Below are 14,745 nucleotides of genomic sequence, written 5' to 3' on the forward strand. Positions count from 1 at the left end.
GAAGTTTGTCAAACTTAGTACTTTGCAATCTTGGTTTTTACTTTGCACCTTGCAAATAGTACCATGCAACTGCAAAGATCTAATTTATGATATATAAATGTCTAAAACTGATTGCTTCTCTGACCATTATCTAACTACGATATCAATGCCTTTCATATGTTACACCCAAGACCTGCACATACAGTGACTGAATGATGGCACAAAACTATATAAAGATAAGGAATCCATGAAAAATAAGAAACATCTATCAAGATGTGGATATGAATAATTGCTTCATCACTAAACACTGCTCAATGGACTGGTTGGGCTCCTGTCAAGTAATACAAACAGTTTAGCTGTGCTGCCTCGGTCCCATCCAGCCCACATTAATGTCACTGCCCACATTCTTTCTTCCAACTGATTCTTTGGTAGAAGGGGGGAGCCAAAAATGAAGTATGCCTTTTTTATTCAGTTAAATTCTAGCCTATAATGTAGACTTTTCAAGAATGTTACAAAAAATAAATACCCACAAAGGTTGTTGAAATATACCTTGCTCAATTTCTTCAGCCAGAGTATGTTGACCAATAGAACGACAGGCTTTCACAAGTTTACTCAGCTTACTACATCCTTGCTCCTGTTTGTACCAAATATGGAAAACAATCCTAAGGCTTTCTTCTGGAAGTACAGCCTGTTTCAACTTTTCATCGATGTCATTTTGCTTCATCCCCAGTTCACTGGCGAACTTTCTCCAGTCTTTACGGGCTAAAAATATTGCTGTGTTCAAAATGGTATCATCAAACATTCCACGGTCAGGAACTGCAAAAGAATACAATTTATTTTGACAGATGGATAATGGAAGAAGTCCTACAAAATGTTGGACAAAGGCTTAATTTAAAAGTACATAGTGGCTGATCAGACAGGGTTTTCTACCATTTACAGACAAGAGAAAGCTTGTTCATCAGGTGGGAAAAAGCTGTGATATGGTAAAGGAAAGAATAGCCTCTACAGTGTAAGCAGACTATTTTTCAATTCTGACAGGTGCAGATTCAATATTCTATATATTATTCAATTCTGATTGGTGTGTGTCTACTTGCAGGTGCACTGCACATCCAGGAGCATGTATTTACTCTTTTCAAAGTGCCTGGGAAAACTATATTTAAAAGATGTTATGCCAAATTTGCAGGATATAGACCACCACTGTTGATGCTTGGATATTAAACACTAAAGAATTCATAGATAAAGGATAGGAAATGGTAATTAAATAAATAATAAAGGAATTCAACTTTGTTAGTGAAATTTGGAATTATTCTGAGAAGAACTACACACTAAATTTGATTATCTCTTACTCAAATCTCAACCCATGGCTGAATTTATCAGTGAATTGGATGAGACAACTATTAATTGGACCATGGATGACCAATTGAACTTACAGATGCTCAGTATTGAAATTTTATTGATATCATCTCATTAAAAGGATATTAAACCTTTATCAATATGATCCCTTAGGTCCTCTCGTCCATACTGTACAAGGAGGATTTTGAATTCCTGCATTTGTGTTTTGCTTTCTTCATAAATTTGTGTCCACCAGTGCTGAAGCACGCATTCCAACCTGAAAAAAGCCTCTCTCCCTTTCTCTGCTTTCCACTTGTTCTCCAACTGCAGGCCTCTGATCAATCCCTGGCATAGTTTCTTATCATCAGTTATAACTTCAATATGGAAATCAGAAAATGGATAAGGTGGTGGACCTAGGAATAAAGATACAATAGTACATACTGTACGGTAACATTGGAAGCAACTGCTACAAAGGCTCAAATATGTTCTGCATGCATGGTAGCAAAATTTCCATTAGCTTAGATACAAACGACACCCATATTGCTTAGGAATGAAATTATACTAAAGGAATTGTAGGACACTGTTTCATGACTTGTAATCAATTATTCATAATTATTTCAATTTTTCATCAGTCACTGGTCATATGCAGAAGGCAAAACCATTGGTTTGATTATAATCTCAACACCGACCAGTTGGAATATATCGCTATACCGCTGGATCTTATTTCAGACACACACTGATGGAAGAAAGTTCAAATAACTGCAATACTTGCAAATATAATCGTTTTGAAGAAAATGTACTTTCGGAATTGAATTTGTTAACTAATATCTACTGTTTTTACTTCATTATTATGTCACTTTGTGTTTTACCTGAGAGCTGTCAATATAAGAATAATTTGCGTATAATGCCAAAACTTTGGGCAACTCCGTGATCAAACCTTGTGTTTTAAATTGTTATACAGCATTTGTACTAAGGACTCTCAACAAGAATTTGCTTCATGCCTAAAACAAGTATTTACTTTGTGAATCTAAAATGCATAGAGTACTAGATCCATATGCAACTACATAACAGGAAGAATATTGTACGAGAACATTCTAGAGTGACACTCTAGTGGTACAGTATCTGCATACCGAGTATGAACTTCAACCAAGATTTGTTTTTGAGTTTTAAAGTTTTCAGACTTGTATTTCTATGTAATTTAGATCCTCCTGCAAGCAGGAACTTGCAAAGAAACCATTATTGGCTTATCAAAGCCGCAAGCTGACCTAAGTCAGTCTCTTAGATTCATATGTAACGTCCATGATTATGAATTGTCAACAACTCTGTAACTGGACGGCAAACATGAATCATGGAGTGACTTGAACTCAGGACCTTATGATTGAAAGGCACCAGGGTTAACCACTGACCTAACACTCCACAAACTTTGACCACAAACGACCTTCCATCTGCACCAATTCCAATAGGACTCTTGAACTCTTCCAGGGGGATAAACATACATGACATGCAGTTAAAGACCAACTATGGAGACTTTTCGATGAACATAAAATCCCACCATTTTGCATGTATGTAATCCTTAACTCACTCCAATTACATTGCTGTAATTAACTTTACCAATTTCGGACGTTAAATACGTGAAAAATGGAAGAAAAGTCAACTTTTTATGAAACCTATTTCAGACATTCCTGAAACATTCCGAAGACATCAGGTGACCATGTGACGTCACTGTTTGTATACCTCACTCACAACAATACTTTTAGTGTGTAAAGTTGTATACTTGAGCTGCCAAAAACATCAACCATATTACTCCTTTGCCCCGATATGCCACAATTCTGTGTTTTTGGAGGTTGCAGTTATAACTCACCCAACAAAAGCATTAGCTTTTTAGATTTCCGAGTAAAAGAACTGACGTAAACGCCGCAGACTTTGGATCAATTTTGTGAGATCCACGAGGAAAGATTTTTCAGCACCCGGAGTATCTCATGCCCATGAGTCCACATGCATGACTCTGCCTCTGTGTATGCTGCAAATGTCTCATTCTGCGAAAATTATATACTGTCCATAGCTGTGTCAGACATATAGCTAATAGGAAATTGACCCTTTCAAGTCTCCTCGTAAACAAGCTCTGGACGTCCTTACATGTAACATTATATCACGCAATTGACAGTATAATATTTACTGAAAGAGATGACCATGTATGTACCGTGCCTAGGGTAGCATTGTTAGTACATGTAGTGAGTTACAACTCACAGCATGTGTTTATAGTCATGTTAGGATTTCATCGCATTTATCTACATTTGTTGTATTCCATGCAGTATCATGAGTTTGTGGTACATTGTGTTATATTGTCCGTTATGTTTATTCCGGCATCTGCATGGTCCAAGGAGTTGAATAAAAACGGTTCTATGTAGCAATCGGACGTTTTATTCTGTTAGTAACTGTCTTGTGATTGTGGGATGTTACTGGTCAAGGCCTGTTTCAACTAGACCTAACTCTATGGAATTACACAGAGTCTCGGTAGTATTTCGCCCAGGATTAAACGAGAAACATGGATTTGGATATTCACTGCTAAATTTGGTTTATTGAAAGGATACTTTTTCTGTGTTTGTACTTTTGGATATTAAAACGAGTAAGTACTATGTTCAGCTGAAGCTTAGTCATGTATATGCTACCCTGGTCGATTCGGGTCAGCGTCTTCTCGTAGTTGTTCGATTATGTTTAGTTTCTTTTTGGTAATTCGTTGACAGTAACGTAAGCAATTTACCCGTCACATATCACGCATGAGGCATCTTTTAGGTATATTCTTCTGTTCAGTTTAGGGTATCTTGCGATCAAATTGTATTACGGAATCGCCAAGCTGCTTGCATGTTCTACAGTATATTTTACCGTACGGACGTATTGATGCTCCGCTATGTAAAAGATGCTTTAATTTGAGTGGAAATTTTGATAACAAAGTAACCAATTTAACTAAATTTTCTTCTTAAAATTGTCTTAAAAATATTTGTTTACCTTTATGTGTTCTTGTTTTAAGTGAACCTATATCAGCCTATATCAGCGTTTGATTTTCGCGGTATACAAACAATGACGTCACACGGTGACCAGAGGCTCCTTTGGGTCAATCTCTGTTTTCAGACATTCCAGAGGTTCATGTCAGGTGACTACCCAAAATGTCCATTTTCGTGGTCTTTTTTGATGGGTTATAGTAGGTTTTCGAAGATTATTTTTTTACACATGTTGATTATGGGTATGTTAACTCCCAAATTAATGGAAAATCCCCCCACCCCCAAATTGTCTCCATAGTTGGTCTTTAAACATACTCACAGATCCATACAAGCACACAGGTGTGTTTCACAATTGGACTAAGGATTACAGTACAGTGTAGTTTCCATGGTTCAGTTCATGTAACCTAGCCATTCCAGAAGCCATAAATCATTGTTTCGTGACTACTAGTCCAATCATATATTGCCAGCAGTCATGAGCATGCTAATTACCACAGTAATAAGATTTTCTTTTAAAACGTTTCATGCACACCTTAACTGGCCAGCCTAATGATATTTTATATTTTGAGTCTAATTGTGCCTCTATTTTTGAAGCATGCATTGTGATTCTACATGCTCTCAGGTCACATGGGTGCCGACCACAAAACTGAAAGTCAGCTAAAATGTTGACAGGATAATTTTACGTACCCCCCACCCCCCGAACACCTGAAAGCCTTGGGATATACAGTATCTTACAAAGGTGATAAAGAGCAAGTGAGTTAAATTTGTCCAAGAACTAAGTGAGAACCATAAAAGATGTATTGTTTGTATTTCTCGCTTGTGGGCATCAACCAATTACTTTTTACCAATTAAAAAATATACTTTTCATTCCAAAATGTTTCAATATTCACACAGAACAGTCTTCCTAAGTGAAATATAGACAAAAATGTGTCCTAGGTATGATCAAACGGACATTTTCTTTTACCATTTTTGAGCTAGCAAATCTGCTCTCCCACCAACCACCCCTTTAAAAATTTTATGTAACAAATGAGAGTTACACATATTTTCACAACTTACAGCCAAAGTCAAAGTCATCTAGTACAAATTGCAGAGAATAAAGCCAATTTTGAGACCATTTTGAGATAACCAGTTGACCACTCGAGTGTAAAATCTGATTAGTGTGTTTAAATCACACAGCTGATGGAACTATCTGTAAAACTTCTCTTTGATTGGCCATTGTGTAAGGGGGGAACACTGAGGGTAACTGTTAGTTTCTTAATAACCCTGCGGTCTTTCGAAATCCAAATGCTCAGAAAGTATCAGAAGTTCTGAGCATTATCTAGGAAACACCAAGACAAAATAAATAAGAAACCGGACACCAGACTGCAGGGTACTAGAGTCAGATAGCTATATTTGATACTTTAGCCACTCAGTCAAGAATCATAATTTATTATAATAAAATATGATATTAATATAATATTAATATATTTAAACCTATAAAAAGTAGGAATAAATGCCTTACCATTGAGGGCCACCAAAGAAAAACTTAAGAATAAATAACAAAACATTGTTCTGTGCAAAAGATGTGTCCATCCATTGTATCCAGCACATATAACCCTTCTTGTATGAGTTACATAGGCGTAGGAGGCGGGGGGGCTGGGGGGGCTGCAGCCCCCCCAACAATTTTTTTGGGTGAAAATTCGGGCAATATGCTGAGAATTTTCGGGCACCTACTGGAAGAATAATAATTTGCAATGTGTTTTTCTTTTTTTTTTGGGGGGGGGGGGTGAAAATTCGGCAATAGGCTGAGAATTATTCGGGCATCTACTGAAAGAATAATAATTTGCAATGTGTTTTTCAAATTTTTGGTGAAAATTCGGGCAATATGCTGAGAATTTTTCGAGCACCTACTGAAAGAAGAATAATTTGCAATGTTTTTTTTGAAATATTTTGGTGAAAATTCTGGCAATATGCTGAGAATTTTTTCGGGCACCTACAAGTGGCGGAGCGTCCATACAGTCAGAGGGGCGGATGCCCCCCTGACGGACTCAAATGGACTGCTGGCACCCTTTTCAGCTTTTTACCACTTTTGACTTATTCTCGATTATTGACTTTTTTATTGCGCTCTCAAATACCTATTGACATTTGTCACATTTTGTTGGTTCAATTTTCTGACAAATGGCGATGACACCTATTTATTCTTCGTTTATCTGCAAATCAGCAAGGCCCGGAAAGGGTCATTTCCGGCGATCTAGGGAGTATCTTTACTCAAAAAATTTCTGTACGCTCCGCGCCAACCTGTGGTGGCGCTCCGCTTAGATAGTGTCAAAAGCGTCCCTACAGACCATTCTCTCCCCCCCCCCCGACCAATACCCCTAGCTCCGCCACTGGCACCTACTGAAAGAAGAAGAATTTGCAATGTGTTTTTCAATGGTTAAACTGATATTATTATTATTATCATTATTGTTGTAACGACTTCCCCAATAATTCTAACCAATATGGAAGGGTAATAACACGGAAAATGATTTGATGTTATTGGCAGATGATGCAATAAATGATGGATGCCTGTATGAAATGCACATTAACATGTAGAATGCGCGCGGAGCGCGCGAAAAAAATTCGGTTATATTTTTCGGGCAAGTCGTTACAGCCCCCCCAAATCAAATGAGGCTCCTACGCCTATGATGAGTTAGCACTAAACGACTCCAAGGTTATCAAAGCTAGTGCTTGTTACTTCATATGATTAGCACAAACAGCTTTCGGCAGAATTTTTCTTGATAAATTATAGACGAAAATATGAGTGCAAGTAATGTTTTTTATCACTTGTTATATTTTTAAATTTATTCACATCCAGACTACGTTAATTGTTTGAAACGGCTGCTTTAAGCCTTAATTAATGTTGTCATCATCTCAACAGTGCAGGCCCAAATTATTAATACAATTACACCAGTTTTTAATGGTCAAGCCACTTCAATTAATGAGCCTCATATGTTCTATGGGTCATTTCTCACAACTATAATTTCTACAGAAATACAACAGAGATAGCTTTGCCTTTAGACTATGCACAACAAGTTATAAATGACTGTATATACCTCATTCTTTAAGTTATATTTCCAACAGCATGACAGATAAGGCTACATACCAGATACCCCTTTCACTCCCATCCTTTGTTGTTCAAAGATGTGGGGTGGCAAATAGCCAAACTGTTCTCTTTTGTGTATGTTAAAGCCACAATGGCTACACCTGATATATTTACCAGGCCAGAGTGCTTCCCACAAGTAACCATGTACCTGCAGCAGCCTCATCTTCAAAGCTTTCCACTTCCCACCAAACAAAGAGAGAACACAACTTACCATCATACAACTGTCTGGCTTCTCTGTTCAAATCACATTGACACATTGCTTCGATAAAAGTTTCCTTCAAATTGCCATCATCAGCTTGAATTTTTCGTCCCCTCCAAATTTTTAACATTCTGAGACAATTTTGAGATGAATCTCCCTTTTGCTCCATCATATAATCAATGTCCTGAAATTTGACAAAAACTGGTGCAAGTTTTTGCCAATTGTCAGAGAGAAGAGATGCAATGTTCTCAAGCTCATGTTGTCTCAGACCTAAAATAAATGGAGAAATATCACAGATGTGAGAAGCAGAAGAATCATGCAATTTCACCCAGGATACTAAAAATGTTGACAGTGAAACAACAAGCGGTGGCAACCATGTTCTGAGATTTTTGACAGTACGAATCTAACAACCCATAGCTCTCCAATTAGGAAGAATTGGGTCTGAGTATTAATTATAAAGATACAAAGTATAATAATCATAAATTACAGTAATACAAGTTATAAAGCTCAAAATACAAAATGTTCCTAAGCCCTATACAAAGGAAATATGAACAAATACATACAAACTACAAATGCGACAAAGAAGACTGAAATAGTAATTAAATAAATAAGTTTTGGGTTTATACTTGAAAGTAGTTATTAGGGTGTGTTGCAAGTATTGAAAGGCAAAGTATTCCAAAGAAAGATAGACCTAATGCAGAGTCATATGAAAATGCAGCCTCTTACAGATTTTGGTGTAATGACTAATACTTCAAACTTCCAGTCAGTTTTTCCCTTTTAGAATCCAATGATAATAAGCCTTTACAATTATGATGGCATACTGTATGTATGCATAAGAAAACTGCAAGTAAACATGATTCTCATGAAGGTAAACTGTATTAATGAAACCTTCACTTGGTATATGTGGATGCCCTATATTAAAAAATATAAATCTGTGGATTCAAGTTAAAATCATGGTCATCTGTGGTTAGCAATGTCAAAATTGCCTGCAAATATGGGGTTTTGCAATGATGAACTTATAATTAGGATACAGTTTGGCATGTACCATATTGCTAGGAATCCTATTATTAATCCCATGGTCATTTATCTGTCAAAATGTGACCTCAAGAGTTGAAAGTTTATATGTATACTGCCAGATTCCTCAAACATTCAGCTAATTATGTCATCACATACTAAGTACATGTACGCATACTGGTTTTGCAATATACATTCAAATAGAAATACACAGCAATGTGGTAAAATGGTAATATGGCAACGGCTTGCAATCTAAGGATTGCCAGATCATTTTGCTGTGTCCTTGACACCTTGGGCAAGGCACTTAATCTCCATGGCCTTTCTTCGCCCAGGAGTTTAAGTGGGAAACTGTCATGTACTTTGTAAATATAGCTGTATGCACAGGATTAAGATAGCAACCTATAGCATTTGCCTGAAGAGATGTGGACATGGGCAAACTTACCTTTTTTCCATTTTAATCAGTACAAACAGGGGCGTTGGAAGCTATTTTGGATTAGTACTGCAGATCAGAGTGTGGCCATGTATCATAATTATCAGGGGGGGGGGGAACGTTTGGTAGGTGAAACTAAACTGAACAGAGAAAATTTTGAAAAAAATGCCTCCCAGATTGCACGAAATGGCACTTCCCGAGCTTGAAAACAGGACCCCTGCCATGCCAGAGTAGTCACATTTAGCCTACTTGCCGTCATCATTATTGAAAATTATTGAAAAATATCTCCCAGATTATTTTTGCCCTTTTTTTCTTAGTCCTACTTTTTTTTTTTTTTTTGGCGCCATGAATGTTGGTCCGGCATTCGCTGGACCTGCCGTACCGCCTCCGATGCCCCTGACAAAGTGTTATGAAAATTATAATCCTGTCCAATTGTTTCCATCAATACAATATTTAACTGCATAAGGTTTGCACAAATAGGAGAAGGCTTGTAAAGGTAGTTGTAAACTTGACGCTGGACAATATACACTAACAGAGACTTGTGATAACACATCATGATTCTTGCGATCTCCTAGTACTTGTAGTAATTGTGCAGGTAAGCTGGATGTGCAGCTTCTAGAAACCGGATGCAAAAAAACAAATGTAAATACTAAGAATAGATTATATCATGCTGTGTGGCAGACTGCCAGAATGGCTCCCTGGGCCATTATATACTGCATGAACATCAACCATCAACTAATATTTTACACATATATTTACACATCTATTTCCAAGCATGGCAAATTATGTTAGGACCCGGATCTATCAATCCCACTGTGAAACAGAGAGAGGAAAAACAGTTGTTGTAACGTTAAGGCACATGTTAATCAATCACTGATATAATACAATAACTTTGCAGTCTCACATAACTGCAAATTTGGATGAGGCATCTGAATGGATTTTCATCCTGGCATTTCGGGGAATCCCCTACTCTTGTTACTACGCAATGACGTCACCCCTCATGACAGTTCTAACGACCAAATGTACACGCTATAGCCTATTCATAACGCTAGGTCACTGAGCAACATTACGTTCAAAGAAATTACCTAAAATGCCACATCTACGGCATCCTGATACATATGATATATTATTATTAATAACATCAAGAAATAAATCACTTTTGTACTGATATGACTCGTGCAAATTATGATTTTCTACCACTAATCAAACTTTAACGACAAACAATTGTTATGCGAATATATGTAGGCCCATGATAACACAGACATATCCTACATGCAAATCTGACGGTCTCGTTTATAACGAATATTAACTCTCATGTATCAATGGCAAATCTAGACCATCCGTCATAATGAAATACTTTTAATAACGACAAATATTTAATCAACAACCTAGTAATACTTTCATCTTCACATGAAAGGGATTTAAGCAACATCTTACCTGTGAGACGGAGAGAGGAAAAACAGTTTATCTTTAGTAGTTGAAATTAAGGCACATGTTAATCAATCGCTGAGGCTCCGCCCACCATACGCGCTATTGAACGCCAAAACAAACAATAAAATTTTGGGTAGGGCACTGCTAATCATACCCATAACAATCAGTAAACAGGATCCATTTTCCCCATTTGAAACTAGAATGACCAGCATTCAACTCACATATGAATGTAATTTTAGTAATTACTGGAAGTTTTTGAGTAGATCTGGTTGAAATTGGGGTGATGTGTTAGTCGCCATGTTCAACAGTGATGTCAGAAACATTTTCACAAGAATTCTATTGAATGTATAGTATCTCAGAGCCCTCGTGAGAGTCCAGAGGGCTTCAGCTGCAGCATTAGCAGATATTTCTTGTTTTCTTGAAATGACTTTAAGCAGAGAAATAAATTTCTGAGGAGATTTAAATTAGATGAGAGGACATTCACTGTTTCCTTTCATATTGTATCTCTCCTTTGTTGTGACAATGTTTGCTCAGATATTCATTTCTCATTTGTTCAACTTTCTGTCCATCTGTATCTCTGTCAGTCTGTGTCTTTTAATGTGCCCATCTGTGTCTCTTCACATGTCCATTACTGTGTCTCTAAATGTGTCCATAGATCTGTATCTCTCTCGTTCTCTTTGTGTTCTCTAATGTGTCCATCTGTCTCTTAATGTGTCCATCTATATCTCTTAATGTGTCCATATGTGTCTCTTAATGTGGTCTTTGTTTGTTTAAGTTTAGTCTCTGCATAAGATCCTGCTAGGATCGAAACACCTCTATCTTTTACATATTTACCAACACAGGATGTTTGCAGTAGTTACAGTAAGTAGTTGGCTAACAGTTTTTTTTCTTCTGGGAAATCAATTTCAGCGAAATGTATCGCAAAACCCCCAGAAGCTGTTGCATTTTGTAAGCTTAATATTAAGTAAATCTGAGAAATGTAAATCTGTAAGTGAGAAACAGGAGAGAATGTTCACTCTTTTTATTTTTTGTTTTATTATTGCAACATTCATGGGTGTAATAAACCACACTGTCCAGCTGCAATTTTGGCATTGATATAAGACAAACAGGATTTGAAACATTTACTTTCCCTAAGTTCTTCTTTTAAGGTAGAAGTTAGGCACTGATAACTCATTCTGTACATTAATACAGTTAGGCATGAGTAATATTCTTGTGCACTAAATGACATTATGATTCACATTTAACCAGTTCCAGTTAAGAAAAGTGATATTCAAATTCTAGTTAGGAAAACCTTCATTCCTGTCTGAGAGACAGTATTATTAATCAGAAAATTCACATGACATTCTGGGTGATGTCATGATCCATTACAGGTATTGCAACCAGAAGGACTTTACATGCATTACATTTTGCTCAGTGCATTAGAATCATTGTCACAAGAAGCACAATAAAGAACAGCGAGGAAGAATATTTAATTTTTATAGATGGCTCAGAAGAGACACTGGAAATAAACTAGATTATTAAATCACAATTATGAATTATTGTCTTGAGGTGTCCACTTTTTTTATCTTATAGGTTTAATTGATAGGTGCATCCACGATGGACCCGTTTGAGACAGGGAAAAAAAGGAGTTGCTATAAACATAGAATACATACCATTAAAAGGAAAGAACATAGATTACCATATGCAGTAGGGTACAGTAGATTCACATAAACTCTAATGAGGGGTTTGTCTTATTCACATTTAGCATGTAATATTAACTTTACAAGAGCAAGCAAATATCTTACCTTTATATAGTTCTTTTTCTGCAACATGTCCAAGGTCAACTTTATACAATACAGAGGCAAGCATCTCAATTTTGTTTGCATCAAAAGATTGAAGCATACTCCAGTATGAGAACATTCGATAGATTCTCTCAGGGAGGAGTTTGAATTTTTCCCTAAAGGCATCCTGACGCACTTCAGAAATCAACAGCTTTTCACCAAGTAATTTCCATTGTTCCTTCTTAATTTGATGGCCTATTCGACGTAAAACAGATTCATTTAAACCTGTAAAGGACAAAAATAAAGGATGAAAACTTGTTTCATCACCAGAGGCAATGATTGTTGAGACTTATATAACTTCAGGTTGTCCCACATTTTCTCTTTTCTAACCATAATTCCCTAAGGAATTGCTTTTTGCCCCAGATATGTATCCAATAAACTTTTTTTGGTCTTAATTCAGAGACTGGAAGTAGAGGAGCCTGGGAGCTACAGTCCTCTTCTGACCTCAGATGAACTTTGATCTTCACCAGTTTAATCCTCTTTCTAGTACTCAGCACAGGGATGTACACACCAGGTATGAACTTCAACCAAGATATACTTATTGGGTTATGGCGTTCACAACCACACACACTTACCCACATACAAACATAAGCCATCATTGCATATATACCTTTTACCATTTGCAAAGGATCAAAACTAGACCAGCAAACACAATTTATGTGTGTAGGTCTGTGCGTGTATTAGCTTTCACTTGTCTTTTATTCTTCTGGACATAACCCTTATCATTCAGCAATTTCACTTCTCTACGGTCAAATTCAAATTCCCAACAGTTATATTCTCAAAAGTAAAACACCCAACAAAGATTGTTACAACTTAAAATAAAGAAAATACATTTGTACTGACATTGTAAATTTGCACAACTAAGAACAGGGTTTTATTTTCTCTCTTTCTTGAAAATCTCTTGTACTTGTTCTGAACCTGCCCTATATTTACCCCTTGGGTTTGATGCCAGACTTTGCCTAAAGTAACTACGTATTTTGATACGGTATATATATGTGTCCTTACATTGATAGCAAAGTTGCCTTTCACTTCATTGGGCCTTTATGACCTCTGATCTTTCATTTTAAAGACCTTCAAGTGGTAATTCCCTTTCATTGGGCACTTTACATACAAGCACAAAAATTATTCATTTGACATTTGACCTTACTTAACATTTTAATCACACATTTTATATTACTTTACATACCCACTATACCAGTGCTTATTGCAATTTGATTCAATATGTCCACTTAGATTTAATGCAAAAGGTCAGGTTTCACTGAATTTGACCTCTGAGCTTTTGACCTATCACTCTGTACAAGTTCCCATCATAGGGCATCTTCCTACTACGTTTGAAGCAGTTTGGCCCCTGATTGAACAGAATTTCTTGCATTGCAAATTAGCAGTGCATTTGACTTTGAATCTATGACTTTGACTTCAGTTAATATGATAACCACATATTTGGAGAGTATTTGACATTCCTCAGTCAATTCAATGTTTCCGAAATGGGTAACCGGGTACACGAGAGCCGTTACCCGTCGGGTATCCGGGTACCTGAAAAAAATTGACATTTACCCTCGTGTATCGCGAATTTTAAGAAATTACTATTGGATGCTATACTGGATGAATTATATTCTCCACTGACAATGTTTTCATGTTCATATAGGTTTAAGATAGAGTATTTAAAGACTTCCTCAATAATTTCTGTTGCTTTTATAAAATCGATTTCGGTAAGACACAATTGTTTCTTTCATTAATTTGTCAATAACTTCATATAATTAACATCACTACTACAGTAACATCGCACTGCCATGGCTTATGTTTGCTCTCAACCTCCTCTATTGGATCAGACCATATGAATATCCAATTTAGCTCTTAAACAGTTTTACTAGCCTACTGCTATCTATAATGCCAGCCTGGGTTCACATTACCAGCGGGATTGCGGGATTCTTGCATTTAGAATAAATGTTTAGTAAAAAGCCGCTTGGGATTATGATTTTTTAGTTATCCAGTCTATAATCCATTAGTAACATCTCGTAAATTTCCTTTTTAGGTCTTTCCTTCTATGAAATAAACGAATGAAAAAATAATAATTGTGAGAATTCTTTCAATTTCTTCCACATGGTAGCCTAACACCAGACTGTGTCAATGAAAAAATCTAGCCTCACCATCTGTTTATTCGCTGAAATTGTGACGCAATTATAAGATATCCATGAAATACTTTATAATTGCTGTTAACTTTGACCACATCGTAGCCTTACACCACATTAAGTCAATATGAAAATCTTACCTAACCTTCGGTTAGCTAAAAAAAATTCACACTTTGCTTAGGATTCGGGTAATAAATTAGGAACCAGGTAGTACCGCGTCAGGTAGTTACCCAGATACTTGGATACCCTTTGCAAACACTAGAAACTTCCTAACAAGTATACAGAAAAGTGTGA

General features: G+C 36.6%; 1 protein-coding gene across 4 annotated transcripts in view; it reads right to left on the reverse strand.

Moving 5' to 3' along the window:
• LOC139965468 (uncharacterized) overlaps positions 1-14,745 on the reverse strand; it is a 79,524-nt gene that overhangs the window by 23,197 nt on the left and 41,582 nt on the right. For all 4 annotated transcript variants that reach the window (XM_071967842.1, XM_071967841.1, XM_071967843.1 and 1 more), the window contains 4 exons: positions 12,287-12,547; positions 7,640-7,897; positions 1,464-1,724; positions 529-795 (listed from right to left, as the gene is read on the reverse strand). In XM_071967842.1, the coding sequence (XP_071823943.1) occupies positions 529-795; positions 1,464-1,724; positions 7,640-7,897; positions 12,287-12,547 (1,047 nt within the window). The remainder of the gene's footprint in view (positions 1-528; positions 796-1,463; positions 1,725-7,639; positions 7,898-12,286; positions 12,548-14,745) is intronic.

Source organism: Apostichopus japonicus, chromosome 3, assembly GCF_037975245.1.
Source record: "Apostichopus japonicus isolate 1M-3 chromosome 3, ASM3797524v1, whole genome shotgun sequence".
Lineage (NCBI taxonomy): Eukaryota > Metazoa > Echinodermata > Holothuroidea > Aspidochirotida > Stichopodidae > Apostichopus > Apostichopus japonicus.